The sequence below is a fragment of the Austrofundulus limnaeus genome, unplaced genomic scaffold (assembly GCF_001266775.1).
Source record: "Austrofundulus limnaeus strain Quisiro unplaced genomic scaffold, Austrofundulus_limnaeus-1.0 Scaffold62, whole genome shotgun sequence".
Taxonomy (NCBI): Eukaryota; Metazoa; Chordata; class Actinopteri; order Cyprinodontiformes; family Rivulidae; genus Austrofundulus; species Austrofundulus limnaeus.
In genome coordinates, this window is record NW_013952464.1 from 633,192 (window position 1) to 658,961 (window position 25,770).

Consider the following 25,770-nt stretch of genomic DNA (forward strand, 5'->3'; position numbering starts at 1 on the left):
CACACACACACACACACACACACACACACACACACAACCACACCTACCTTGCGAGGAATCTAATGTTCTTGTTGGAAGCAGCAAAACAGTGAATGCCGAACAGCTTTCTCAGCGTCAGGCTCTCAAACTGTTCCCGTAGTTGGCGGATTTCCTCCCGGATAATATCGTTTACCTCCAGCACTAAATCCACAACTGCAGAGTCTGGAGTAGCGGCATAATCGTGATCCGAACGTCTAGTCTATACACTGGCTGTTGTGTTAGCTTCCTCCTAGCTGTCTTCTGGAGGTGGTCTTTGCTCTCTCGGGTCTTGGCAATGAAAAGGGTAATTGTACAGCTCCCACTTTTAATCTCCGCCTTTTCAATTCTGACGCTGGCTCTTGAATATCCTCAGGTTTTAAATGCTGATTTTAAACGTGAATGTGAGCTTTAGCTAAGTTTCCCTGCAGATAGCCACGATCCATTGTTGTTCCCTTTACTCCTCATCAAGAGGAATATGGAGAAAAACTAACTACTTTAGCGTACCTACTGGTTAGTGGACACAACGGCACACAACAGAACTCACTTTTGTTCCAGTAGCTCGCAGATGCAATAACTTTTGTGACTTTTTTATGGTCTAGTTCCAGGAGCTAACGCTAAAAACAAYGTGCAGTAGGCAGGACCTGGAAGTGATGCTCATGGCCTGAATTTTAACGGAAGTACGTCACTAAGGCTGTGGCATATAGGCTSTTGCAGCTTTGTGTTTTTTGCTCTAAACAGGAATCATGCCTCATTATACTGCCCCCTAAAGGTTGGGGGATGTATCAATATTAAAAAATGAAAATCGATACAATAGTTTTATAAAAAAATATCGATATACATGTATATCGATTTTTATGCACAGCCCTATTCAGAAGTTACTTTTARAAAATAAAATCTACAATAAAGAACAACATGGAGTGGGAGGAAGCTGGAAGAGACATTCTCACTTTTAAATAGATTTTTAAGGTTTGATGGGATTTAGTGAATTCTGCTGTTAATGGTGGCTTTTCTCAATAGATGTTTCACTCTATCCTTCAACTTAAAATAAATTCACGTATCACTTTCTCTACAACTAGAATTCCATATTATTGTCTGCGGACTCGACTCCATTGTTGCCCGGCGGTGGATAAATGGTATGCTGGTGAGTTTTTGTTTCACTGAAATCTTTGTTTCAGTCACATCATTGCAATTAATTACCAACAAATTAACTTTGTGGCTAAAGGTTCAACCATCTGTTTTTTTTCCCTGTGCAGCTTTCTTTGCTGGTGTACGAGGATGGTGAACTGGATCAGACCTCCATCATTCCGCTTGTTGACGGTGGGACCGAAGGCTTTAAAGGCAATGCCAGGGTCATTCTCCCTGGCATGACTGCCTGCGTTGACTGCACGCTGGAGCTGTATCCTCCTCAGGTAAGTCAGCACATCTCGCTATAAAACGTATTTTCTATAGATTGCAATTTTTAAAATTTAAGATCCACCTGTTTTTATAGATCAACTTCCCTATGTGCACAATAGCGTCGATGCCTCGCTTGCCTGAGCATTGCGTTGAATACGTGCGAGTGCTGCAGTGGCCTAAAGAGCTGCCGTTTGGAGGTAAAGGGCACACTACCTTCACTTTTTTTATTGATGCTTTGGTATGAGTTATTTTTTTGTTTGTTTGTGGGAACTCTTGATTAGATGGTGTTGCCCTGGATGGAGATGACCCAGAGCACATCCAGTGGGTGTTCCAGAGATCTCTGGAGAGGGCAGCAGAGTTCAACATAACAGGAGTCACTTATAGACTAACGCAGGGTGAGCATGAAAAGCTTGTCTGTTTCCACCTACTGGAGTTTTTATACTGTTCCTCTGGAAAACGTCCCAAGGTATATAAAGTAAATAACAAACTGTTGCTATATGACTCACTGTGGATAATTTKATTCTGTTCTGCGCCAGTCAAACTTTTATTYGTGGAAAAAAAAAAGTTAAATTTGCAGCATGTTTTCCTGATGTATACTTTAATTAACTTTAATTTTATTTCTTCCCCTTTATTTTGTTTCTGTTTATCTCACTTTAATGTTAATGAGTGAACAAAACATATTTTCTTTGACCATCGCAGGAGTGGTCAAGAGGATAATCCCAGCTGTAGCATCCACAAACGCTGTCATTGCTGGTAAGTAGGACCAAAGATCCTATTTGAGTTAATCATTTCTAAAAGGTACTGATTAGACGCACACGTGCCAATGTTTTTCTGTGTTTTATTCACCCCAGCTGCTTGTGTAACTGAGGTTTTCAAATTAGCAACAAGGTGAGCTTTAAATCTTTTCCGCTGCCTTGTCCACAAAATTGCACTTATTARCATTTTGTTTCTCTTACCATTTCTCATGATGCAACCTGTTTTTGTGCAGTGCCTATGTGCCTCTCAGTAACCACATGGTGTTCAATGATGCAGATGGCCTGTACACCTACACTTTTGAGGCGGAACGAAAGGTTTGTTTTTGACWTCTCGACACCAGTTCACACATGATGCAGAGGCTGAGTTGTATCTGTTTCATTTAYTGGTGTAGGAAAACTGCTCAGCCTGCAGCCAAGTTCCTCTGGATCTGCACATTCCTCCATCTTCCAAACTCCAGGAGGTGTTGGACTACCTGACTGAGAGCGCCTCTTTGTATGTTTCTCTGCCAGACATAACCACCCTCATTAGGATTATGGGCATACKTTCGTTTTTGACATCGCATTATATATATATTTATTTATTTTGTTTTCCAGACAGATGAAATCACCTGCTTTAACAGCAACAGTTGAAGGAAAAAGCAAAACTTTATATTTACAGGTAAAGTCCTATTTGTTTTGTTCTTTTTTATGCAAAAAGTCTAACTTGGCAAATTTACAAATCTGAAGTATTTTTCATTTGACAGTCTGTTGCATCAATTGAACAGCGGACACGAGCAAATCTGTCCAAAACTTTAAAAGGTGAGGTTTTTGTTTACATTTCTGCATAATCTTTATATAACTGCCCAGATCACTTTTGCATATTCGCTGATGTTGATGTGTTTTTCTTTTTCTTTTCTTTTTTTTTTTTTAGAGTTGGGGCTGACTGATGGACAGGAACTGGCTGTAGCGGATGTCACCACACCCCAAACCATGTTGTTCAGACTTTGCTTTACCTCATAATTAGAACAGTTTACTGCTTATTCAATCACACTATCAATCAATAATCAATATAACTAGTTCGACTGGTTTAATGTCATTATTGACAGAAGTCGATGTTTTGCACTGAAAAGCCAAACTATTGGTGATACCTTGTCATATTTTGATGATTATTTGCAAATGCCTAATTTTTGTGTAAATATCTTGTGCTCGTTACATTGYAATGTGTCCTGTGCAAATGAGAAACAACAAAAGGGTTTTCTTTAAAATATTATTATATTGTTCTAAATTAGCATATTTATTTATTTACTTGCAGATTTTTAGGTTGCTGTTTTGTCAAAGTGTGAACTGGAATAAAATGGTTTTCTATGGTGTTTTTGTGTCATTTTTATTACACTTATATAGAGGGGCTACAAGCATATGCTTGTGAAAAATGATGAGGACCGTTTTCATGGAATTTTTGTTTTAGGACAAACTTGGACCATTCAGTTATTTTTATTTTCTTGATTAAAATTGTATTTATTTTTTATTAATATAAATAYAGAATTTTTGCAATTACGTTAAACTAATTCAATAATTGTATCARGTTTTTGGAATAATGATTTGCTGCGCCCCTACCTGTAACACTACCTGCTCCTCTTTTCGTGCTGCCTTCAAGTGCATCAGATGTTTGGTATTAGCCGAAATTATTTTTTAAAAGTGTATTTTAATTGATCAAATCGTCATGTTCGATATTTTTTATTTGAATTTTATACGTATTTGTATTAAAGAGAAACGTACAACTGTGTTGAATTTTTTTTTCTGAGAAAAAGCGAAGGGAAAAGTACAAATGTCCAACTTTACTCGAAGGCAACATTTGACCAAACCCGGAATCTTGACGTCAGGGTGCTACGTGGAAAGGAAGTAGCGAACAGGCTAATGCTAGCAGGGCTGCGAGTCAAGAGCGACCAAAACAAACCATGACGGCCGAGCAGAGGAGCTGAAAAGCCCGGATTAATCGTGGGAATTGACTTCATTTGACAGTTGTCGTAGAGTTATTGGTTTTTTATATTTACTGATGCATCTTATACTGTCTGACTTTTARTGAGAATCTATAAATTGTCTGTTTACCAGATGAAAACTATCTGACTATCAGAGTGACAAACGACTTTTCCCAGCCTTTTAAACAAGTTTTGCTGGAGCTCACCGCCCACAGAGTTTCACAAGGCAGAACCAATTTTGACTTATGCCAACAGGTTATTGTCTATTGTTAATAACATGCGGAGAGTGGTTAAGTGCCAACGCTGTAATCGTTAAAGTCAACTATTCTTATTGCTAACAACTAGCTTAGCTTCAGGATGAGTTGGTTCAACGCTTCTCACCTGTCCACCTTCGCTAAACAAGCTTTAACAACAGCCCAGAAGTCAATTGACCGTGTTCTGGACATCAAAGAGGAGGACCAGTGGGGTGACACAACTATAATGCCCTATGACGGTAAGCAAATAGTGGTAGCATCAACTTCAGGTACAATGTGAGAAACAACATGTCTGTTTTTCTTCAGATGTTACTGTACCCGGCAAGCTTTCAGTCAGTGGAGGATGGGGTATGATGCAGTGGGAGGCACCTGCTGAAGAAAAGACCATCACACCTCCTGCTTCGTCAGAGGCCATTACTACGCCTGTCACTCGCACTGTTGTAGATGAAACCGATAACTTTTTCAGTGCCTTCCTGTCTCCTGGAGATACACAAACTGCGACCCAAAGTAAGGTTGTGTCAGTACCCCCTGCTAAGTCTCAAAGACGGCCTCAGGAGAAGGAGAAGACAAGTGAAACGGCTGTGCTTCAGGTCCAAACAGATGCGCAGAGTGAAGGGCCAGTGGAAAATGCTGACGCGAGTTCTGAGAACCAGATAGTTGCTGAGAAGGAGCCCGATGAGACCAAATCATCCCCTGCACCGTCTTGTGCTGACACTATTCTCCTCCATCCGGTTTCTCCCGTTTCTTCTCCCAGTGATCTCCCTTTTAACCCTGACAGTAAACTGAGCTCTGGTGAGACAGACAATGACTCTTCAGTTTCTGTGGAATCGAAGACGGAGCAGCCAGACACATCTGAACACCAACCAGAGGATACCGCAAGTTCTCCTGAACCGTCTCCTCCTGACGCAAAGAGCTGTACCCCTTCAGATCCCTCGCCCTCCACATCCTCCAAGGAAGTACTTTCCGCTCATAAAGACACGAAGGCGGAGGATCGTCAAAACGACACACCCTCCCCTCCAGTTAGTGCTTTCTCCTCAGGAACCTCCACCACTAGTGACATTGAAGTGCTTGACCATGAAAGTGTGTTGAGCGAGAGCTCGGCCAGCTCTCGACAAGAAACGGGCGAGGGCAAAACCGGCCTTCATTTGATGCAGGGCTCCTTCCAGCTTCTCACCGCCTCCACCTGTGGAGATTTCCCCCGACTCGAGGATTACCCCAAACTCACGGAGAGCTGCGGTTCCTCCTCGGACGCGTTCGAGCGCATCGACTCGTTCAGCGTGCAGTCGCTGGACAGCCGGAGCGTCAGCGAGGTCAACTCGGACGACGAGATCCCTGGCAGTCAGACTCTGGCTTCCGTCACCGCCGCGGGCCCCGCCTCTTTGACGGCGTCGTGTCCGAAGCAGGAGGATGTGGCGGCAGAGAAGGTGGGGGAAGAGGAGGAGGAGGAAGATGAAGAGGAGGTCTACGTTGAGACGGCGAGGAAGCAGTCGCTGGATGAGATGGAGGAAAGCGGACGGAGTGCGACACCTGTGAACAGTGAGCAGCCTGAGGAGCTGGCCGAACTGGGAGATGACGTCTCGCAGTTTGATTCCACCTGTAAGGCTGAAGAAAGGAGTGCTCCACCAATCACAGAAGAGATGAAAAGTGTCTCAACTGTTCAGATATTAGAGTTTCAAAAGGTAACTTTTAAAGTAGAATTGTAGCTTCTAGTTTCTGCTGTGTAGGTCTGTTTATTGAGCATGTGATCATGTGCTTAACATTTGTGTTTATTATTTGTTTACTTTGACAAGAGGGTTTAGGGTTCTTTTGATCATGAGTCAATGTAGCGGTCTTATTTTGTGTGCTAAAGTTTCAAAAGCTTTGTTGGGTCTGATTAAAGCAATATAATTAAGTAGAAAACGTAAGCAACACATTTTCTATAAATGTTTATAGCATTTTGTAAACAAAAGCACAACGTAAAATAAGTTGCTGTATTAGAGATCGGATGATGCAAGTTTATCTTTAGCTGATGCTGATCTTTAGAAATCAGGCCAGCCAGTGATGATAGCATGTTTTTTTCCTTATATCAAAAAGCAATCCAAAAATTTCAGGTCGTGCCATATATTTACGTCATATAACTTATTATTTTTTTCCAAGACAGGCGTGTTAATTTATGATCCTGTTTTTTTCACATACTTTCTACAAAGCCTTAAATTCTTATTACTATACTTTAGGTCATTGATGACTTGTCAAGTCGTCTTGAGAAAAGGGAGTCTCAGCTGCTGGCAGTGAGCAAAGACAAGGCCAAGTTGGAGGAGGAGTGCGACAACTTGAAGGAGTGAGTATACGTCTCACACATCTAGCTCACAAAGACTTTGTAACTTCTCATAAGAACACAGCTGCTTTTATTGATATTCAAGTCAAATAATAAAATGCCAAAAAGGGCTTTAAATTATCCAACAAACTATAACAAAATTAATTAGTTCATTTATAAAACAGTATACCAGACCACTGTAAATGTCTCATTGTTTAAAAACTTCTAAAAAAAATTGTGCATATATTTAAATGAATGTTCACTTCGCTATTGCTAAAAAAAAATCCAACACTAATGACTGTTTGTTCTTCAGCGAGTTAATAAATTTGAAGGAAGAGAGCTCCACTGTGCAGTCCTTAAAGGATGAGTTCACACAACGCATAGCAGATACAGAAAGGAAGGCTCAGCTGGCCTGCAAGGAGCGAGACATAGCCAAGAAGGTAACTCTATTACTGGGGTTCTATTCGGCGCCGTCTTTATTTCTTATAAGACTAATTTACTAGATCGAAAGTTTTTATTTGATCCCAGAGGGAAATTCAAAACTACAGATAATTAGAGGTTGTAACTGTAGTTTTCATTCGGTGCTACAGGAAATAAAAGGATTGCGAGAAGAGCTTTCTACGAGACTGAACTCCAGCGATACAATGGAGCTCATCAGAGATAAAGAAGAGCAGATCAGAGGTTTGCTGGAAGAAGGTAAGACTCGTTTTTCTTGAGCCCCACCTGCTTACAGAAACTGCACAGTTGTTGATGTCCAAATTGTTCTTATTTTAAGTGACACAAAGATGTTTAAACTTTTGTGGAAATTTATCTCATTAATCTGCTCAACATACCGTTGAAGAGAGAGGAAGCATCTTATCATGACACTACATTTGGAAATTACATTCAAAGAGCCTCATTTAAACAAATCCTTCATACAGGAATATGTGGGTTACTTAATGTCACATTAAAACCCGTGATATTAATTTTAAAGTATGCAGAAGCCAACAGAATACACTGTATGAAGTGCCAATACATATTCAAACAACTTTTTAGATAAATAGATTGCAAAATATGTCAGCAAATTGCAAAACAGAAAATTTAATGTGAACAACAGCATATGAATGGCCTCAGCATCCGCCATTRATTTTTGTCTTTCAGGTGAAAAGCTGTCAAAACAGCAGCTGCAGCAGAGTAACATCATCAAGAAACTGCGTGTGAAGGAGAAGGAGAGCGACGGAAAGATCATAAAACAGCAGAAGAAAATCAAAGAGCAAGAGGAAGAGCTTAAGCACCTGCAGCTGGTCAGAACTTAATATAACATCTGATATGACTAATGCCTGGGTAGAGAGGTTTTCATGTCATTGTCAAGTGTTTTCTGTTCTCTTTTGTCTGTTATAAACAGGCTGTGGTTAATAATTGTTAATTTATTCTTTCATTTCAAGTCACTAATTTATGTTTTTGTTTTAAATGTTCCCTTATTATTATTATCTACAGTCAAATGTTTCTGGCCTAAATTATGTTTACTGTTTAGGTTTTAGATGGGAAGGAGGAGGTGGAGAAGCAGCACAGGGAGAACATCAGGAAACTGAACTCCGTGGTGGAGCAGCAGGAGAAGGAGCTGAGCCGGCTGCAGGTGGACACGGACGAGCTGCAGGAGAAAAACCGAAGCCTTCAAGCTGCCCTCGACAACTCTTACAAGTAAATATTACAACAGTCAGCAGCTGGCACTGAATACTGACAACCAGAGCTCCTAAGACTCWGGCTGTCAGAGCATAGAGACTGACGTGATCCTTCAGCACAAATAGCATACATTCATACACACTGGTTTTCATGTTGCTTATTTATGACTGATTCATAGTCTGGATCATTTACTCACATTATTAAATAAAGTGACTAAAMATTTTCAAGCCAATTGCAAACTTTGATTTGGAGCCTTTCAGCTGCAGCATCATTGCAACAAACTACACCAATCCTGGTCCTCAAGGGCTACTGTCTTGCATGTTTAAGATGCTACAATAAATAAATTATTAATGGACTTCTGCAGAATTCGAAGATCTGCTGAAGAGCAGGAAAAAAACCAAAACATGCAGGAGAGTGGATCTCAAGAACCAGGATTGAGGACCTCAGAGATATACTTCAGTAGCTGRTGACAGGCTGTGCTGTAGTCTCCTGTTAATGATTATTCTGGATCTCTRCTAAGAGCTGAGGAATATCTTGGAGCAATCATTTGTGTCTGTCCTGCTCCAAACAAAGTGTAGCAAAGAATTTCTGTAGAATTGTCAGCGAAGCTTGACTGGAGTTACCGGGCATCTCTTTGGCTTTTAACTTTATTTMTTTTTTAATAATTGATTATAAAAGTGTTGGTGCATAGATGCCTGCTGAAAATTTTAAAGGTAAAGAGTAAGAATGTTTTCTCCCCAAAAAAGTGAAGAATCAAAAATAGACTTTTTTTAATAGAATATGTCAAATGAGTTGATAACTGAGGGGTGCTTTAAAAATAATCTGTCAAGGAAAAATGTAAATGGTAGAAGTAAAAGTAGTGTTTTTTGGACTGACTAAAAGGAGAAGATTTTGTTGGTCAGTACTACTGTACAGTGTACAGCTGCTGTACTGGATCCTGCTCATCATGCCAGGAACAGTTTGAGCCATTAAACCTTTTTAATTTTTTTTATTACATATTCTTAAAAAGCTTTTGTTGTTTTTAGTCGGGGATCCTATATTTCCTAAACAAAATGTGTATTATCAATAAACAACTTGACTTGTGTAGATTGTCAGACTTTTTTGTTTGCTTTACCATTTTTAAAGGGCTAATAATTAATATATAAAAAATATGTCTGAATTTTATGTAACAAATATTAAGAGCCATGTATAGTCTGTAAAATGTTTCAAAACATATTTTGTTGTCCACATGCACAGGAGAAAAAAACACCAGATGGTGACGTGTTTATGTAAGAGGTTTGCCGTGATGATGGAGGTTTTTTTTTTTTTTTTGCGTCTCTGTTGTCAGGGAGCTGGCAGAGCTTCACAAGGTGAACGCCAGCAGAGCCAGCGAGGCCGAGGAGGCAGCTCTGAGCAGAGAAACTCAGGCCAAGGAGCTGTTGAGTGTCGCTCTGGAGAAGGCTCAGGAGGAGGCGAGGATTCAGCAGGAGGCACTGGCCAACCAGGTAACACAGATGACTGCCAAGTTCAAAATATCACACACACCCCTCTAAACCTATTGGTTTCACAGGCTACGCTCACACTGCAGGTCCTAATGCTTTTTTTTTTGTGTGTGTGGTCAATCACGTCATAATTTAAATTCAAACTCCCATCAGACTACGGTGTGAAGACGTCACATGGCGCTTGCTGTGTTTATAGAAGTAAATACAGATGCTATACATGTTAGAGTGTGTGGATTCATTCTAAAGTTGTTGTGTAATGAGAGCTGAGTAAATTATCTGACATTCTTGTTTGATCTCGTATTTGCATTTGGGCTGTCTTTCCATTAACAGCCTACGTAGACCATAGCACAGCACAGTGGCGTAACCAGACTACAAATGCGTACTAAGTAGGCTGCAACCCCTGAATTGAAAAACAGTCTTGATCTTGCAGCTTCCTGCTTTCTCATGTGCAGAAATAGAAACAAACTCCAGTATCAGTCCCACCATGCTAGTATTGATCCAACACATAATACATTACTATTGCAGCATTTGTTTTCTATGTTGATGTACATTCTCAGTCACCCTGCTCATGTTCCAATCTTTAAACTGCGTGATGTTGGTATCAATATTAGTATCTGGATCTAGAACCTGTAGGGAAATTGTGTTCCATAAATTCAAAGTGGGAATAAGTTCACAGAAAACCAGCTGATTCTTTTCTAAAAAGGCTTTATTCAAAAATCTGGCTCCATTAAGGCCAACGGGCAGCCCGCAGCAGGCCTGAGAGTGGAAAAAGGCCTTGGTTCTTATCAAAACTATAACAATCTCTTCCTGCTGGAAGAGATTGTTATAGCAGCGTCTGTCCCAGGCTGCTTTAAAGGAAGAACACARTGATGAAATGAATCACCTTCTGAAAGTAACCTATACATCTGACTTCCTGGTAACACCCCTGGAGGCGGTATCTTTTACGTCACACATTATAACGTAACCAACTTTGATTATACAGACAAAACGGCCTCATATTGATAAGACACACCGACTCTCTTCCTTTTTTTAAACTATGTAACAAAGTGAAAATACAAAACTGTATCGTAAATTCAGTTAATAATACACAAAATATCCTTTAGATCCATATACCTCTACCTCAGTGATGTAAAAGTCGGATGCGATGAGACCTGATTGTGCAGACTGCTGTCACTTTGAAAAACATCCTAAATTTATCAGATTTAGTACCACATATAAAGAAATACCTGAGTTGGATTAAAAAAAACAAACAATGGATTTGTCACATTCAGACGGTCACAAAACGATCTAATATAGGTTACGTTTGCCTGCTGTATGAATGTAGCCATAGTGTGTTTTACACAATAAGTTGCTCTGACATTTATTGACACTTTTTGATCAGATATAAACTGTTTTTAATATTTTGCTTATGCACACACAAGCAAAATATTAAGTTAATTGTCCTTTTCAAAAACTCAGTATCCAACTTTGATTGTAATAAACATTGTGTAGAACTTAAACCTTTTTCTTATGTAGTTAAACTTATTATTTTGTGTCCCTGTGTGCAGGTGGCTGACCTGAGGCTTGCCCTGCAGAGGGCTGAGCAACAGCAGGCAAGAAAAGAAGATTATTTGCGGGAAGAGATCAGTGAGCTTCAGCAGGTAATACAATGCTCGATATAATGTGTGTAAATGAGCTTTTTACRGTTTTGACTGTAAAATGCATTTCTCTTGCCTTCCAGAGACTGCAGGAGGCAGAGACCAGGAACCAGGAGCTCAGCCAGAGTGTCACCTCCGCTACACGGCCATTACTGAGACAAATTGAGAACTTACAGGCCTCGCTGGGTGGACAAACTGCATCCTGGGAAAAACTGGAGAAGTCCTTCTCTGACCGCCTCGGTGAGTTTCTGGAACTCCTCTTAGTCTGACATCACTCATAAAATTATTAACTTAAAATATTTTGCTGTTTTCTCGACAGCGGAGGCCCAGGTGCAGCTGGCTGTCGCCGTGGAGAAAGAGCGATCAGCAACAGAGGAACTCTTATCCATCAAGTCTCAGCTGGCCTCTCTGGACTCCCAGAATTCTTTGCTCCGCCAGGAAAAGGCCAGAGTTGTGGCACAGCTGGAGGCTGAAAAAAACAAGAGAGAGAAACTGGAGGATGACAGCAGCAGGTAAGCAGCAAACTGTAAAAGTCAAGTCTACGAGGTTTAGTGATAATTCACACCCACCATCCGTGTTCTCTCAAGTGTTTTGTTTTAAAGCTATAGGATAGAAACAGTAAATACGTAGAGATGATCAAGATGCATTAACAGTATAAATTGKTTTTTTTTTCTTATAAGTCCTTTAATGAATCAGTGGTTAATATATTTTATATGACTTTTTAAAGGGTCTTGTGAGATAAAGTTAAAAAATATTTWACATAATTAGCATTTTTCTTCACATTGTCACTTGCTGGCGTGACCTGTGTTTCAGCTTTGCTTAATTTTTCGAGTTATATTTGTTTTATGTCAGAAACTATAACATTTTTTCGTAATTTATTTCCCTCCAAAATGTTTGAGTAGATGTTCCACTTCAGAATAAAGGCTGGYTTATACTTAAYACATCTTGTTCCCYCTGCYGAGTGACAAGAAATTGTATAACTTCTGTCTGCTCTCCTGGTGACAGCCGTCGAGTACATCGCCCCCAGTCAAAACTCTGCGACACGGACCTTACAGCTCGGAGCATGTGATTGTTTGATGCTGTTGAACATGAGCGTGCAGCTGACGTTCACGTCTTTTTTCCATCACCACCTTTAACAAAAAAAAAAAAAAAATACACTCTTCACCCAACACAACACTGATCAATGAGGGGAAAAAACCCACCATATCCAGCTATCATTATCGTTGTTTATATACTTATATGAGCTGTGAAAGGGCAGAGGAAGGAATTTAAGATGATTTATGGCCCGCCACGTCTTTAGCCCATTTATACTCGGTCAGGACAAAAGATGTTTGACATGACACATTCGCCGACCCGCTGTCTCACGTCGTRTTGAAGTATAACTCTTTGTAGAAACTATGAGCATGAAGTCAGATTTGCTGCTGCTGGTGCTTTTTTTAATGTAAAAAATCCAGTTTAAAAGTTTGAGGCCCCCCTCRTTTCCCTATAATTCTTATTGAGCCAAACTGTAATGTGTGATATAGTGGTCTAATTTTTTAAATGTGTTTTTTTTAAAGGTTTTCTTCCATTAAGTTTTCATTTATTCTTAATAGAAAAGCAATTAAAATAAGAAAATCTGTTTTCAGACTAATGGGGATTTTTTGCCTCTTGACACCGACCTGAACCATTTGTGAATTAAGAAAGCAAACTAATAGTTACTTTGAAGTTGCATATAAAAAAGGTGAGGGCTGGCTCAGGATTTTAGCACAACCACTGACTTTGTAGAGAAAGTAAACGGCGTCTGTTTCCTCTGATGGATAAAACTTGCTCAGGGCCTCAGGAAACCACAGCGCTTTTGTTATTCTAGTGCTTCCCAACCTCTCTCTGGCGCTCGCTCATTGGTGAGGCCGCAGTGCTCGCTCCGCGCCTCCCCAGACTCCCGCCCCTCCCCCTCCTGTGAGAAACACTCGTGCTGAGCCACGTGGCCTGTGTCGTACTGCTTTAACTGTGGTGTGGAGGCAGGGCTTCTCACAGGGCCAGTGGCGCAATGGATAACGCGTCTGACTACGGATCAGAAGATTCTAGGTTCGACTCCTGGCTGGCTCGACTTGTTTTGATCCTTTTTAATCATGTATACATGTTTTTTTTAAAGAAAGACTTTCATTTAAATAAAGAGCTTGTTTTATCATCTGGTTAACATAACAGTCATTCTCTCGGCTTAGAAGGAGACTCATTCAGCCACATGTCTCACTCAAAGAGAAAGCAGTGGAGGGAAAAGGCTGTATAACAGAGAATAACATAGTCTTAAAGCAGTTTTTAAATGTTGTTTTTTATTGCTTATGATTTTAACACAGAGAGCATGCTGAGTTGATAAATCTGCGAGGAGAGCACAGTCGCATGCAGGAAGAAACCAAAAAAGAAAAGGTAGCTTAATACTTTTTCTTGCTTGTAATGTTATGCATGAAAGCCCTGCTCATACACGTATTCACTTCACCAGCTGCTGTTGACCAACCAGCTTGAGATGGAGAAGATGAAGGTGGAGCAGGAGAAGAAGAAATGCTACTTGGCACAAGAAGCACTAAAGGAAAAGGTTTAGAAGAGTTTAGCAACATTATTTTTGTCCTATTTTAATTTGTTTCATTCACTTTATCTTGAATTTTCTTGAATCAGGAGCGGAAGGCGTTGACACTCTCTGGCGAGCCCCCAGCATCCTCCACCCCATCCTTGTCCCGCTCGAGCTCCATCAGCGGGGCTGAAAATGCTGGGCTGCACACCTCTGTTCTGTCCCAGGTACACCCTTCTTTCCTTGTGGGGTTTATTCTTTAACATACAAAAGCAAAATATTCTGAAGATGACTGTAAATTTTAAATATTTTGCCACAGGATGACTCTTTTGACCACTCAATGGGAACAATGACCATGTCTATGTCGAGTGGAACCAACCTGTATGAGGCAGCCAGATTGTCCGGAGGCTCCAGCATCATAGAGAACCTCCAGTCTCAGCTCAAACTGAGAGAAGGAGAAATAGCTCAGCTGCAGGTATTTCACTCAAGTGATTCATTTAGAATTTTAGAATATTTGTCCAGTCAAATCAAAGCAAAATGTGTTTATATAGCACAATTAAAAAAAACTAGTTGGAAAAAGTGCTACACATGAAAGCAACAAAGTACAGGTGGCTGTGGTGCAGTGGTAGGGCAGGTGACTTGGGACCAGAAAGTCACTGGTTTGACTCCCTGCCACCCTTGTTTTGTGGTGTCCTTGAGCAAGACACCTACTGTATACTTCCTACTCTTATCGTCCAGCCATCCAGACCAGTCTGTACATAAAATCGCCAGTTTAATTACCAAAATGTTCACACAATGGTTTATAAAACTATATCATGTTTCACCTAAGGAAAGACTATAAAATGTGTAGAGCTTTTTAAAAGTCAGTGGTAAACAACCCCAATAAATTTCTTCAATTGTGTGAATGCCTTTTGCTGAAAGCTGCTGAAACTGAGCTGAAAATGTTCAGAAGCAAAACAGTTAATGCAAGTTCATTTTTTAAAGCAGAAAGAAGCATAAAAGTTTAAATTAGCAGAAAACAGTAGAAAGGAGCTGACTAATAGCTGAAAAAGCAGGAAAAAAGCTAAATTTAGCATAAAAGCAAGCTAAAGATAGCAGACACAAGTTGAAATTAAAGCTGCAAGCAGCGGTGGGCGGCCCTTGCAGCTTGAGCACCGCTTTGGCCATGTGACGACTACAGGAGAACTGGCATTACCCCAATTTTGCATTTCCAGAACGACCAATTTTCCAGAAGATTAAAGTACATATGGCTGATTTCACCACGCTGCCTCAATCACACCTTCCAGTAAAATCACTGAAAACCACCAAAAACCATCAAAAACCACGTGAAATGGGCCTAGGAGGTCTGAAAACCACCTAAAACCACTGAAAACCGTCAAAAATCATGTGAAACGGGCCTAGGAGGGCTGAGAACTACTTAAAACGAGAAAAAATGAAAAAAAAAAAACAAAAAAAAAACAAAACAAAAACAAAACAACTGATTGGTTGAACACCCCTCAAAACCACCAAAAACCCCATTAAAGGTGTGTAGTAGGGCCAAAACCCCCCAAAAACAGCCAATAACCCCCAAAAACCATGTAAAAAAGGGGTTAGGAGGGCCAAAAACTAGTCACAACAAACTAAAACAAAACAAAACAAAAAAAGCCACGATGGCTTGGTTGGAAACACATCAAAAATGGGCTAAAACTGAAAAAAAAATAATAATAAAAAACATAACTGATTAGTTAGAAACCCATAAAAAACACTCAAAACCACTAAAAGATGAAAAATTAAAAAAAATACATAACCGATTGGTTAGAAACCATTCAAAACCACCAAAACCTGAAAAAACAAACAAACAAACAAACAAACAAAAAATATAACCAATTGGTTAGAAACCCTTGAAAACATGCTAAAACTGAAAACAAATAAATAAATAAATAAATAAATAAATAAATAAATAAAACCCATAACCGATTGATTGGAAACTCCTCAAAACAACCTAAAACAAACAAACAAACAAACACACAAACAAAGAAAACCATAACCGACGGGTTGGCAAACCCTCAAAACCACCAAAAAACATCAATAACCTTGTAAAAGGGGCCTAGGAGGGCTGAAAATAACTCAAAACTGAAATTCAAAATCGCCAACATGTCATTGTTTGTTTTGAGTCATCTCGGTGTCATGAGCAGTGGTGACTGATGAAACACACAAAATTTGGTGCAGATTGGATGAGGTATCAGTGAGCTTTAATTGTTTTTCTATTCTAGGTGGCGCTGTTGTATCAAACTCCAATATAATCCTATAGGCCTCTTCAGAGATCAACAAAGGTCATAGATTTCCAGTTTGGAGCAAATCGGATCATGCATGTGTGATTTAGAGCCAAACGTATGCAAATGATGAGGCATTGTCATTCGCCACTTGGTCACGTCCACAAAATCCAGCCAACAGTCATGCTATGTTCACACCGAACGTGTTTTGAGCTCACCAGATGGTGAAAGGGATGTTAATAAAGTCAAATTAGCAGGGAAAAAAAACATAAAACTACAAAAAAGTAACAGTTTGTTGTAAAATAGCTTAAAAATTATGCAGTAAAACAACTAAAATACAGTATAGCTGTATTTTTTTAAATTAACATATGAAAGTAAAAACAGCAAAAGTTTGCTAAACTAAGTAGAGCGCAATGTGAAATAGCCACCAAAATGTCAAATTGGCTTATAAAAGCTAAATTTAGCTAACAACACCTAAATATTAGCTAAAATTGCAGAAAATAGCTGAATATAGCAGAAATCAACTGTAAGAAGCATAAATAGCTCAAATTAGCAGAATGAATCACAGAAAAGTAAAAAAGGTAGCAGAATAGCAGAAAGCAGCAGAATTATAGCTGAAATAGGAGAAAAAAGCTAAAATTAGCAAAGAAACTAAAACTGGCACAAACCAGAACAAAAGGTATAAGGTGCTGTAAAGGTTTAGAAACATTTTGAAGGATTTTAAGGATAATGTAAACAGCTCCATTCGTTTTCAGTGGGAAAGATGTGGCTAAAAAAGTGAAATGGTTTAAAAAAGTATAAATAGCTGAAAAACAAGAATTTATAGCCGGAATGTCCTGAAGGAGCTGAACGTTTTGATGTATGAATTGTTAAATTAGCACAAAAATTGCAGAATGAGATACAATGTACTAATAATACAGATAATATAGATAATGTACGTGCCATGAAACGTACAGAAGAAAAAATGATCTAAGGGATCTGGAGTGGACAGAAGGCTACAGGAGGTCAGACAGATGTACACCAGTCTGTCCATTCAGGACATTATAGGTCATCAATAAAACGTTCAAATCAATTCTAAAATGAACAGGTCACAAGTTCGGCACTGATATTTATAGATTCACTTTTGTCTTTTTTCCCCTCCTGTGTTCTTAGCTCGAGATTGCCAATTTGGAGAGGAGTCGCTCTGTGATGGCAGAGGAGCTAGTTCGACTCACAAACCAAAACGATGAAATGGATGAGAAGGTGAAGGAAATCCCCAAGCTGAAAGTTCAGCTCAAGGTACGAGAAGCATTCGGTGCAAGGAAATTAGAAATCTAAATGTTAATAATTCAGAGCAGGAAATTTAAATTCTTTCATTTGAAAAGCTGTAAAGCTGCGGGAGGTGTTTCTGATTTACGTTTCTGCACATTTCAGGACCTGGAGCAGAGGCACAACACTATTCTGCAGATGTACGGAGAGAAGGCCGAAGAAGCAGAGGAACTGAGGCTGGACCTGGAGGATGTAAAGAACATGTATAAAACACAGATTGATGAATTGCTGAAGAATCAGAAATAAACTAGTTTTCACGCAGAATTTATTATATTTTTTCCCTTTTAAGACATAAATCAGTTGTTCTCCACAATTGTGTTCACAGAAAGACTTGGGGCAAAAATTTCAGATTTATTCACTGTGAGTATTTTTGGATCATTGTATTTTATTTAATTTTACTTTATTAAACATTTTATTTAAGCAGAAATGTTGACATGATAAATCTATTTATAAGGGCATGAGTGAATCACTATGAAGGATGGTCAGTTTTTCCATTAGCATTTAAGTCTTAAGCACGGTTAACGATCCAACCTTTGTGGCATAGAGTGTAAAACTGTCTGACAGGGTGAAGGATTTTAGCACTGTACAAATTTATTATTTCCTAATTTTCCAAACAGTTCAAGAAATGTATATTTAAAGAAACTACTGTACAGAGTAATGTTTGTAATCTGATCACAATACAAATCACAAAGTGTGGTGTGTAACTGAGAGTAGTTTGTCACTAAGGTCCTGACTGTTTAATTTTAAACTGTATACAAATGAATAAATGTATGTAGGTGGTGGAAAATGTGATTATTTAAATGTAAGAAAGCAGGTTTCATGTTTACACTTTCACTGAACTTGCAACAAAACAGCACTGCTATAAAAAAGTACAAAAAACAACACATTTAAAAACTTTCTACTTGGTAAATGTAATCTTAAAGATGGTAATACACAATTATTAAACAGGATACACATTAATCTCCACCTTCATGAAGACTTCTTTCTGGGGTCCCAACACAATACACAAGAAGAAATGGATGGATGTTATGTCAACAGATACCGTACTCTCATAGGTGTTGGATCTGTACGCAGCTGTAGTTTTTAGTGTGTTAGTTTTAGGCAAAGGCCTGCCTTAGTTTAAAACTGTTCAAAGAGGGCAACACCTGAGAAACAGGATTTTATAGAAATACATAATTAAAATTAATTTGAGTTGAAATTATCCAAAAAAGGAAAGCCATACTTTTATTTACATAGATAACATTGAAATAAAAGAAACTAGAAGCAGCTGTAAAACCTTTTGACCAGTTTTTTTCAACTTGAAAGTAAAGACAGGTCTTCAATAAATTGAAGTTTGGCTCCACCTGGTGGCCGTCAGCCGGTACTGCACCCTGTTAATATGTGGGATTTCCGGTGTTATGGCGTCCACCGGCAACATTGTTACTATGTGAGAGGGCAGGCTGTGCTTTTAGGTAACCTCTGCTCTCATACGAACTCTTTCTACGTTTATTTAGTGAAATAGTGATGCTAGTTTTGCCGTCGCCGGATGCAACTCCGCTCCTGCAAACGCCCCATCATTTTCCCGTCTAGTTATTTTTGGCTGAATCTTACGCTGTGCCTGAACTGCACATTTTAAATCTGCAGACTTTCTTTCTTTCTTTGTAATGAAGTATTACTCGATGTTTTCCACCGTTTAATGCTTTGTAGATATTTGTCGGCGTCAGAAAATATTTTCTCGTTCATTACTTCTCGTCGAAGATAAGTAATACGTTTTGCCCGTGCAGACCGAGTTACCCCGGAACCTTCCTGCTTGTTGATTGGTTGCAAAGTTTAATGTTAATCTTATATAATTAGGTCAATGACGAAAATCTACCCTGAAGTTTGACAGTAACATAAAATGTATTGAGTTTTTGAGTTTCTATGTGGAAAATAGTGTCAGGTAACGTTATTCCCTCTGAAAATACCCACGTTAATCTTTTTCATCAGTATAGTTAAGGNTATATAACCCTAAGATAACCAGATAATAATGAATTAAAAACTTGATAATTAGGAAAACAAAAATCTCAGTTAACAACATGCACAAGAGAAATCATAATAAAAACATTTAGTTTAGTTTTTGACTGATTTTAACATATTAGTAAAGCTAAAACAGTGTTTGAGCTCATTAAACAGTTTTGTTTTAGTCATACTGTGTACAAACAACATCCTGACTGAAATCTAGAGGAATGCAAGTGTAAAGTAGCAAAAAAAATAATAATAATGCACCATTCTTCAAATTTAAAGTTGTAACTACTTCATTAAAAGTACTTTTACCTTTCACAAGTCTTCCCATGAGAACAAGTATGAGTGGTCATACTTTTGCCACCTATTGTTCCATTATAAGTACTTTCCTGTTTTTTCTTCCTTCAGAAAGTTTGATGACCATTGTTGTGTTACTCAAGGAAGTTGCCTACAATGTTCAGTCATCACTTGTTGAGATTATATGAGAATAAAAATGATATATTTTCTCCCCCAATACTTTAAAAGCATGGTATTGTGTATTTTCTGATAAATGCCAGTGCTTATTTGGCCACTTGCTTATTGTTGGTCCCATTATTACCAGCCAGCGGAGCTCCTTTTATCCTGTAAGTTTCAGTGGGAATTGCTCAGGCAGGAGCTGGTAAAAAGGTCAGTGTTATTTCCTGGAACAAAACCTATCCTTATGAGGAGATCCCGTCTGCCTCGAGCCACGTTCCCACACGTTTGCGTGCGCCCACATGCTCCTGCTCTGTGTTGCTGGGCTTTCAGCTGCAGAGTCTGAGTCTGTGCCTCTTCTCTCCTCGCAGGGTGCTGCGAAGAGAAGCGGCTGCTTCATGTGCCCGTGTCACTCTGACTATGCTGGTCCTGGTAGCGCTGGGCATGGTTGTTTGTCTTGCTGCAGCCACCGCTGACAGAGCTGAGATCAGCAACAGTTCAGCAGCTGCACCACTGCTGAACTACAGCAGGATCTCCCTGCCGCCAGAGCACGTACCCTACTTCCTCAGCAACAACAAGAAGGTCGCCAAGTTATGCCACCTGGACCCTCACTGCCCTTTTAAAGTAAGGAACTGACTTTTTATCCCCCTGTAATGACTATTTTTAAAATATAGTTTATTGTATGTGATGTTTGTTCAGTTTGTAGTCACACCCTACCCCACACTTTTTTCAGAAACATTAAAACATTTGTTTTATTGTATTTTGAGTTACGGATGGATTTGTCTGTCTATTTTGCACTTTTTCACCAGTAGGGTTGGATATTCTAATCGCTGTGTTAAACTAATAAGTTTGTTTTTTAATAAATAGCATCTGCAAATGAGATGATGTGATTGGGGAGTGTGGCACAGAGGTTAGAGAAGATGAGTGTAGCTTACACTTGGGTAAAATGCAGAGAATTAATTTCCCCACCAGGGGATCAATACAGAGTAAATTAAAGAAATAAAAAAAAACTCAATCTGATGTGTTATTAATGGTACTAGTTGGATGGTTCAGTGGAGATAAATGTGGCTGGATTATTTTATAAATAAAGTATCTTTTTCTTTCTTTTTTTTCCTGTCTTGAATTAATGTTTTTAGCAACAGATCTGTGCATTTTAGTCTAATTCTTTGGGGATGGAGGCATCTTTTAGTTAAACCCACCACAGCACCACTCTCTCAGTTTTAAAATCCATATCATCTGCACAAAAAGTGCAGTGATTACTATTTTTTACCCTTCATTTTAATCTTATACAGTTTTGGAATAAAACTGCAGCAAAGTCGTACAGGAGGGACCGAGTTAGTGTCATGTTTACAAAGAGTCAGAAGCGGAAGGTGGTTCTTAAAGAGACAGAGGCCAATTTCAAGGCGTTTAGAAGAGGAAGTGATGAGAAGAGAAGTTTATTTTTCTATTTAAACATAAAAACAGCATTTTAATAACAACTAAAGGTGACAGACACTTTATTATGGTATAGTATTTAAATATATGCCTGAGAAATACATAATATTGCCTAGGGCTGCAACAACGGATTGATAAAATTGATAAAAATCGATTATTAAAAGCGTTGGCAACGAATTTCATTATCGATTTGTTGTGTCGCACGATTTATGCGTGCCTCACCGTGTCGCGGAACCGTTTACATCACCCACAGAGCGTTGTCAATGCTGGCTGACCTAAATAAAGTTTAGAAAAAAAAAAAACCTACCTGTAAAGATCCATTCTGACTCTCGAGTTAAAAGTAGACTTTGAACTTTAAACCAGTTTTTAAATCGTGTTGTTAGGTCAAGTAAACCCGAAGATAAGATATATGCCACATTTAATTAATTTATTTTTTTAAAGGACGGTCTGATTTGATGCGAGCCGCGTCATGAGGAGGAAACGCACGCTGTGTGTGGGGCAGCTAAATCCACCATTTGTTTCCTCCTCCTTTCAGGCCAAAAGTATAAAAACCCTCCAGTTTTTTTTCTGACAGAAGCTCAAAGTCATTTGTTGAGCAGCAAAAAGGTTCCGGATGAAGGAATAAAAAAATAAAAAAATAAAAAAATACTCGAGCAGCAGGTCAGCCTCAGCAGAGGAGAGGGGAGGAGGGGGGGGCTGCCTCAGAACCACTTATACTGGGTCGAAGTCAGACAGAACCAACAAGAAAGAAGCAAAAATTAAAGAATTAGAGAAAAAATAAATGTTAAATGTAAATAAATTCTAATTATATTAAATTAATAACAGTTTTACATCTAAAAATCAAATTTTATTCTTTTAATCTATTTTCCTCATTCAGCAACTTAACGTTTCTGTTATGTTTCATGTAGGAGAAATACACTTTTTTTCAGTTGATATTTAATACAACTGGCAAAATATATTATTAAAATATTTATGATGTGCTTCTGTTTTTTAATTCAGGAGATTATAAAAAAGTCTTTCATTTTATGGAAATACCCTCTTGATTCAAGAGAAAACTCCAGTTTTAAAAAAAAATGGCTGCTTATCAATTCATTCTTAGTCAATCTATAAGATAAATCAACTTCAAATTAATTAATTAATCAATAAATTGCATCCCTAATCTATACAGGAATGAAATAAATTTTTAATCTACTCATATTCATGTAATTAAGCGTTTTAATGACTTGGCCGATTAATCGATTAATCGAAAAAATAATCGACAGATTAATCGATTATTAAAATAATTGTTAGTTGCAGCCCTAATATTGCCCCTTTAAACTGTAAATTATTTTGATTTGCTGTGCTGCAGCTCATGCACACATATATGTATATAGTGTGAAAAAAAGACGAACAGTCTGTGTTTACAGAATAAGTGAAATTTATTAATGGGTCCCACTTTATAAATGTTGTGTTTTAAACTTTTGATTTTGGGTCAAATATCAAGTCTTTTCAAGTAAACAGGGTCAAGTCCAGTTCAAGTCCCTCATCATTGGTGTAAAAATCCAAGTCCATTCACAAGTTTCTGAACATTTTTCAAGTCATGTCTAAAGTCATAATATTAATGACTCGAGTCTGACATGACACCAAGTCATGTGACTCGAGTCCCCACCTCTGCAGCTAATACTCGTTGTCACTGCCTGATCCATACCATCAGCTCATGGGCTAAATGATAGGCTTCTGGATTACCGATTAATGCACTCAATTTTGGACAAAAATACTGGAAATAATTATTTCCATACTTAATTATAAAGGTGTGTAAAATTATATTCTGAAAGCTGTTTTAATATTATATACATTCTGATTAATAAAACATAGATTTACGAAGTATACATATTTATTTATATTAACTTGCGGACCTAAACTGACTTTTTTTCATCTCTTCTTCGTTTTATTTTTTTTCCTGGAATAAAAATCCACATCTGTTGCAAATATAAACTTTTCTATGAAACATTGCAGGTGATGAAATTAGAAACAATTTCTGTCATCAGTCTAGTGAAATGCTGCATGCTTAAAACAAATGGTATGGATCATGCTTCCGGAACTGATCGGGCAGTGACACTTGTAACTTGTTTACCTGCCTTGTGTGAGTTGAAGTGCTCATGAGGGCCCCCTGCTGGTCTGGAGGCTTTAGTTTGCAAATGCTCAGGCTGTTTCAGTTTTGTATTTTTATTGTTGCATTCATTTATATTTTATTCTCACTATGAAAAAAATGTCTTAGCTTTGTTGGTGTTACAGCTTTGTCCCTCACAATTTTTTGTCTAAATTTTCTAAAATGTAACATAGTTTTTGTGCCACAGCTGCACTTCTTACCTTTGTTTCTTTAAAAGCAGTCATACTTATACAGATTAACCCTGTCATCAACAGGATGCGCTGCAGAGTCAGTCTGTCTGTTGGGGCTATGAAAAGAACTGTGATCCAAAAAAACGCTTCAGCTATCCTGTTTGTACTAAAGCTGACTCCGGATGGTAAACATTTCATTCGCAGTATTTACAGAACACTGTATCAGCTATTAATACATTTTTTTCTATTCTTGAAGTAGTCCTTCATAATGAGTTAAATATTTAATTTAATTTTATCATTTTGTCACTACAGTCTCAATTTTCTAAATTTAGATGTACTTTTATGTGCTCTGCTTCACTGATGACCCTTAATGCTGTTTGTTTTACTGATCTGCCTAAATCTGTGATCCGTTAGGGTCCGTTCACTGGATGCAGCTCAGGAACTTTTCTGGAAACAGGCTGATTTTGGTTACGTCAAAGAGCAAATCTCCCAACTCAAAACACTTTGCAAGTCAGGCAAGCCGGTAAGTCAGCTCATTTCCTGAGTTCCCAGGGACCTCCTGAGTCAACAGGAAGAAACAGCAGGCACAAACAGACCCGCTGTTCTGCAAACCAGTCTTAAGACAATTGACTCAAAATATTTTATGTTTTAAAAATCGTCACATAGAAATGTTATAGCATGGAAACAACGGTTGCTCAAACTTTAAAATAAACCTGAACTATTTCCTGTCATACTGTTTTTTTTCCACCAGGGTGACTCATCGTTAAGATGCAGCAGTCATACTAGATTCTGCAGAGCAAAAAATCTTTACCTTGATTTGAGGAAACCGCGCCGAGGTCAAAAGAGGTCAGTAAAATTAAACGTTTTACAGAGATTACTTTCATTAATAAGAAACTTGGATTTTAACAGCTCTTGCTCTACAGGTATGAAGAGGACTTTATTCATGCTGGTGAGATTGGAGGACACTGTCAACTAAACAGCCGTGCACTTGCTGCTGAAGGAGATCACAAGAGTCCTTTGCAGTCTTGGTAAGAAACAACTCGCACGATCATTTAGTGAAACTTGTCGATGACTGAAGTCTGACAAAATGTGGAGTTGAGCTAACTCCAACCAAACACTACAGATCCCCAAGAACAAAAACTCAAAACAATGGATCAATATTTGTTCTTGCTAAAGTCAAACATATAAAAATACCTAGTTTGTTTCAAAAATCCACTGTAGATGGATTTCTTATAAGAAACTTAACATACAACTCCTTCATTTTATGTTGTTTTTTTAAGCAATTTTTTGTAAAAAAAAGACTTGAACAACAAAGTCTACTTTGTTTACCTGTTCAGGAAAGTTTGTTGTTTTTGTTGAAGCAGTGGAAAAAGTATGAGAATTAAATCCCAAGAGCTGAGGTAGTTTTTCTTTTGTTTTTGGTCGATTCTTAACTTGATTATCTTACTGGGCTTTGATTGATTTTTCCCCACAAACATGGGGCAAATCAACATTTGTTTCACTGACCGGGAATCGATCCCAGGCTGCAGCAGTGAGAGCGCTGAATCCTAGCCACTAGACCAGAGATTCTTAATCCACGGGCCGCGAGCGCCACCTTGAGGGCCTCAAAAGAACAACAGTTTTTAACTTTGGGCCACAGAGAGCCGCGGGACCGCATTGGCTGTGTCCAAAACGGCAGGCCGGGTCCTCCGAAGGCCGAATTTGTCGGCCTCATACGTCACAGCGCTGCGACGAAGGACGTCCAAAACCGAAGACTCCACCGATGCGGCCGACAAATACCTCAAATAGTCCTTCCAAATAGTCCTTCCTTTGGCCCGAATCGAAGGACTGGTCTGATGGATCCTTCCCGGCCCAGCGTATCCCATAATGCATTGCGGCCCGACTGGAGACTTTTTTATGCTAGTAATGGCGGACGAAGCAAGAGAAAAGAATACATTTTAAATAAAAAATATGGTGATTTGAAATTTTTTTAAAAATTAGCAGTTGTAATTCTAATACTTTTATCATTTGTATGGACATGTTTTTAAATATT

General features: G+C 38.6%; 3 protein-coding genes and 1 non-coding gene across 6 annotated transcripts in view; all 4 read left to right on the forward strand.

Annotated features, from left to right (window-relative positions):
- Nucleotides 1-3,517, forward strand: part of uba3 (ubiquitin-like modifier activating enzyme 3) — a 6,354-nt gene extending 2,837 nt beyond the window's left edge. For all 3 annotated transcript variants that reach the window (XM_014009841.1, XM_014009842.1, XM_014009843.1), the window contains exons 7-17: nt 1,095-1,159; nt 1,272-1,427; nt 1,508-1,610; nt 1,695-1,808; nt 2,113-2,166; nt 2,265-2,301; nt 2,402-2,483; nt 2,561-2,661; nt 2,763-2,826; nt 2,912-2,966; nt 3,079-3,517. In XM_014009841.1, the coding sequence (XP_013865295.1) occupies nt 1,095-1,159; nt 1,272-1,427; nt 1,508-1,610; nt 1,695-1,808; nt 2,113-2,166; nt 2,265-2,301; nt 2,402-2,483; nt 2,561-2,661; nt 2,763-2,826; nt 2,912-2,966; nt 3,079-3,167 (920 nt within the window). In that variant the 3' untranslated portion in view covers nt 3,168-3,517. The remainder of the gene's footprint in view (nt 1-1,094; nt 1,160-1,271; nt 1,428-1,507; nt 1,611-1,694; nt 1,809-2,112; nt 2,167-2,264; nt 2,302-2,401; nt 2,484-2,560; nt 2,662-2,762; nt 2,827-2,911; nt 2,967-3,078) is intronic.
- A 562-nt stretch (nt 3,518-4,079) lies between these two features.
- tmf1 (TATA element modulatory factor 1) lies at nt 4,080-18,339 on the forward strand. Its single transcript, XM_014009844.1, has 17 exons — nt 4,080-4,616; nt 4,684-6,056; nt 6,591-6,694; nt 6,984-7,110; nt 7,261-7,366; nt 7,811-7,953; nt 8,184-8,350; nt 9,660-9,816; nt 11,361-11,453; nt 11,534-11,690; nt 11,770-11,962; nt 13,784-13,853; nt 13,927-14,019; nt 14,100-14,219; nt 14,312-14,467; nt 17,397-17,522; nt 17,658-18,339. Exons 1-17 carry the CDS (start codon nt 4,481-4,483, stop codon nt 17,796-17,798), a joined length of 3,462 nt encoding a protein of 1,153 aa, XP_013865298.1. The 5' UTR covers nt 4,080-4,480; the 3' UTR covers nt 17,799-18,339.
- Nucleotides 13,463-13,535, forward strand: trnar-acg (transfer RNA arginine (anticodon ACG)). The gene has a single exon. It is a non-coding gene; the product is annotated as a tRNA-Arg (tRNA).
- A 576-nt stretch (nt 18,340-18,915) lies between the features above and the next one.
- Nucleotides 18,916-25,770, forward strand: part of eogt (EGF domain-specific O-linked N-acetylglucosamine (GlcNAc) transferase) — a 22,698-nt gene continuing 15,843 nt past the window's right edge. The window contains exons 1-6 of the mRNA XM_014009845.1: nt 18,916-19,003; nt 20,357-20,609; nt 23,823-23,923; nt 24,153-24,261; nt 24,490-24,584; nt 24,662-24,766. Of these exons, the coding sequence (XP_013865299.1) occupies nt 20,406-20,609; nt 23,823-23,923; nt 24,153-24,261; nt 24,490-24,584; nt 24,662-24,766 (614 nt within the window). The 5' untranslated portion in view covers nt 18,916-19,003; nt 20,357-20,405. The remainder of the gene's footprint in view (nt 19,004-20,356; nt 20,610-23,822; nt 23,924-24,152; nt 24,262-24,489; nt 24,585-24,661; nt 24,767-25,770) is intronic.

Bases quoted from the DNA above. Each gene is read 5' to 3' on its own strand.
- tmf1 (XM_014009844.1), top strand. From the start codon at position 4,481: ATGAGTTGGTTCAACGCTTCTCACCTGTCCACCTTCGCTAAACAAGCT. The intron at 11,454-11,533 runs GTAATACAATGC...CTTGCCTTCCAG, and splicing joins AGATCAGTGAGCTTCAGCAG to AGACTGCAGGAGGCAGAGAC. The intron at 14,220-14,311 runs GTACACCCTTCT...ATTTTGCCACAG, and splicing joins ACACCTCTGTTCTGTCCCAG to GATGACTCTTTTGACCACTC.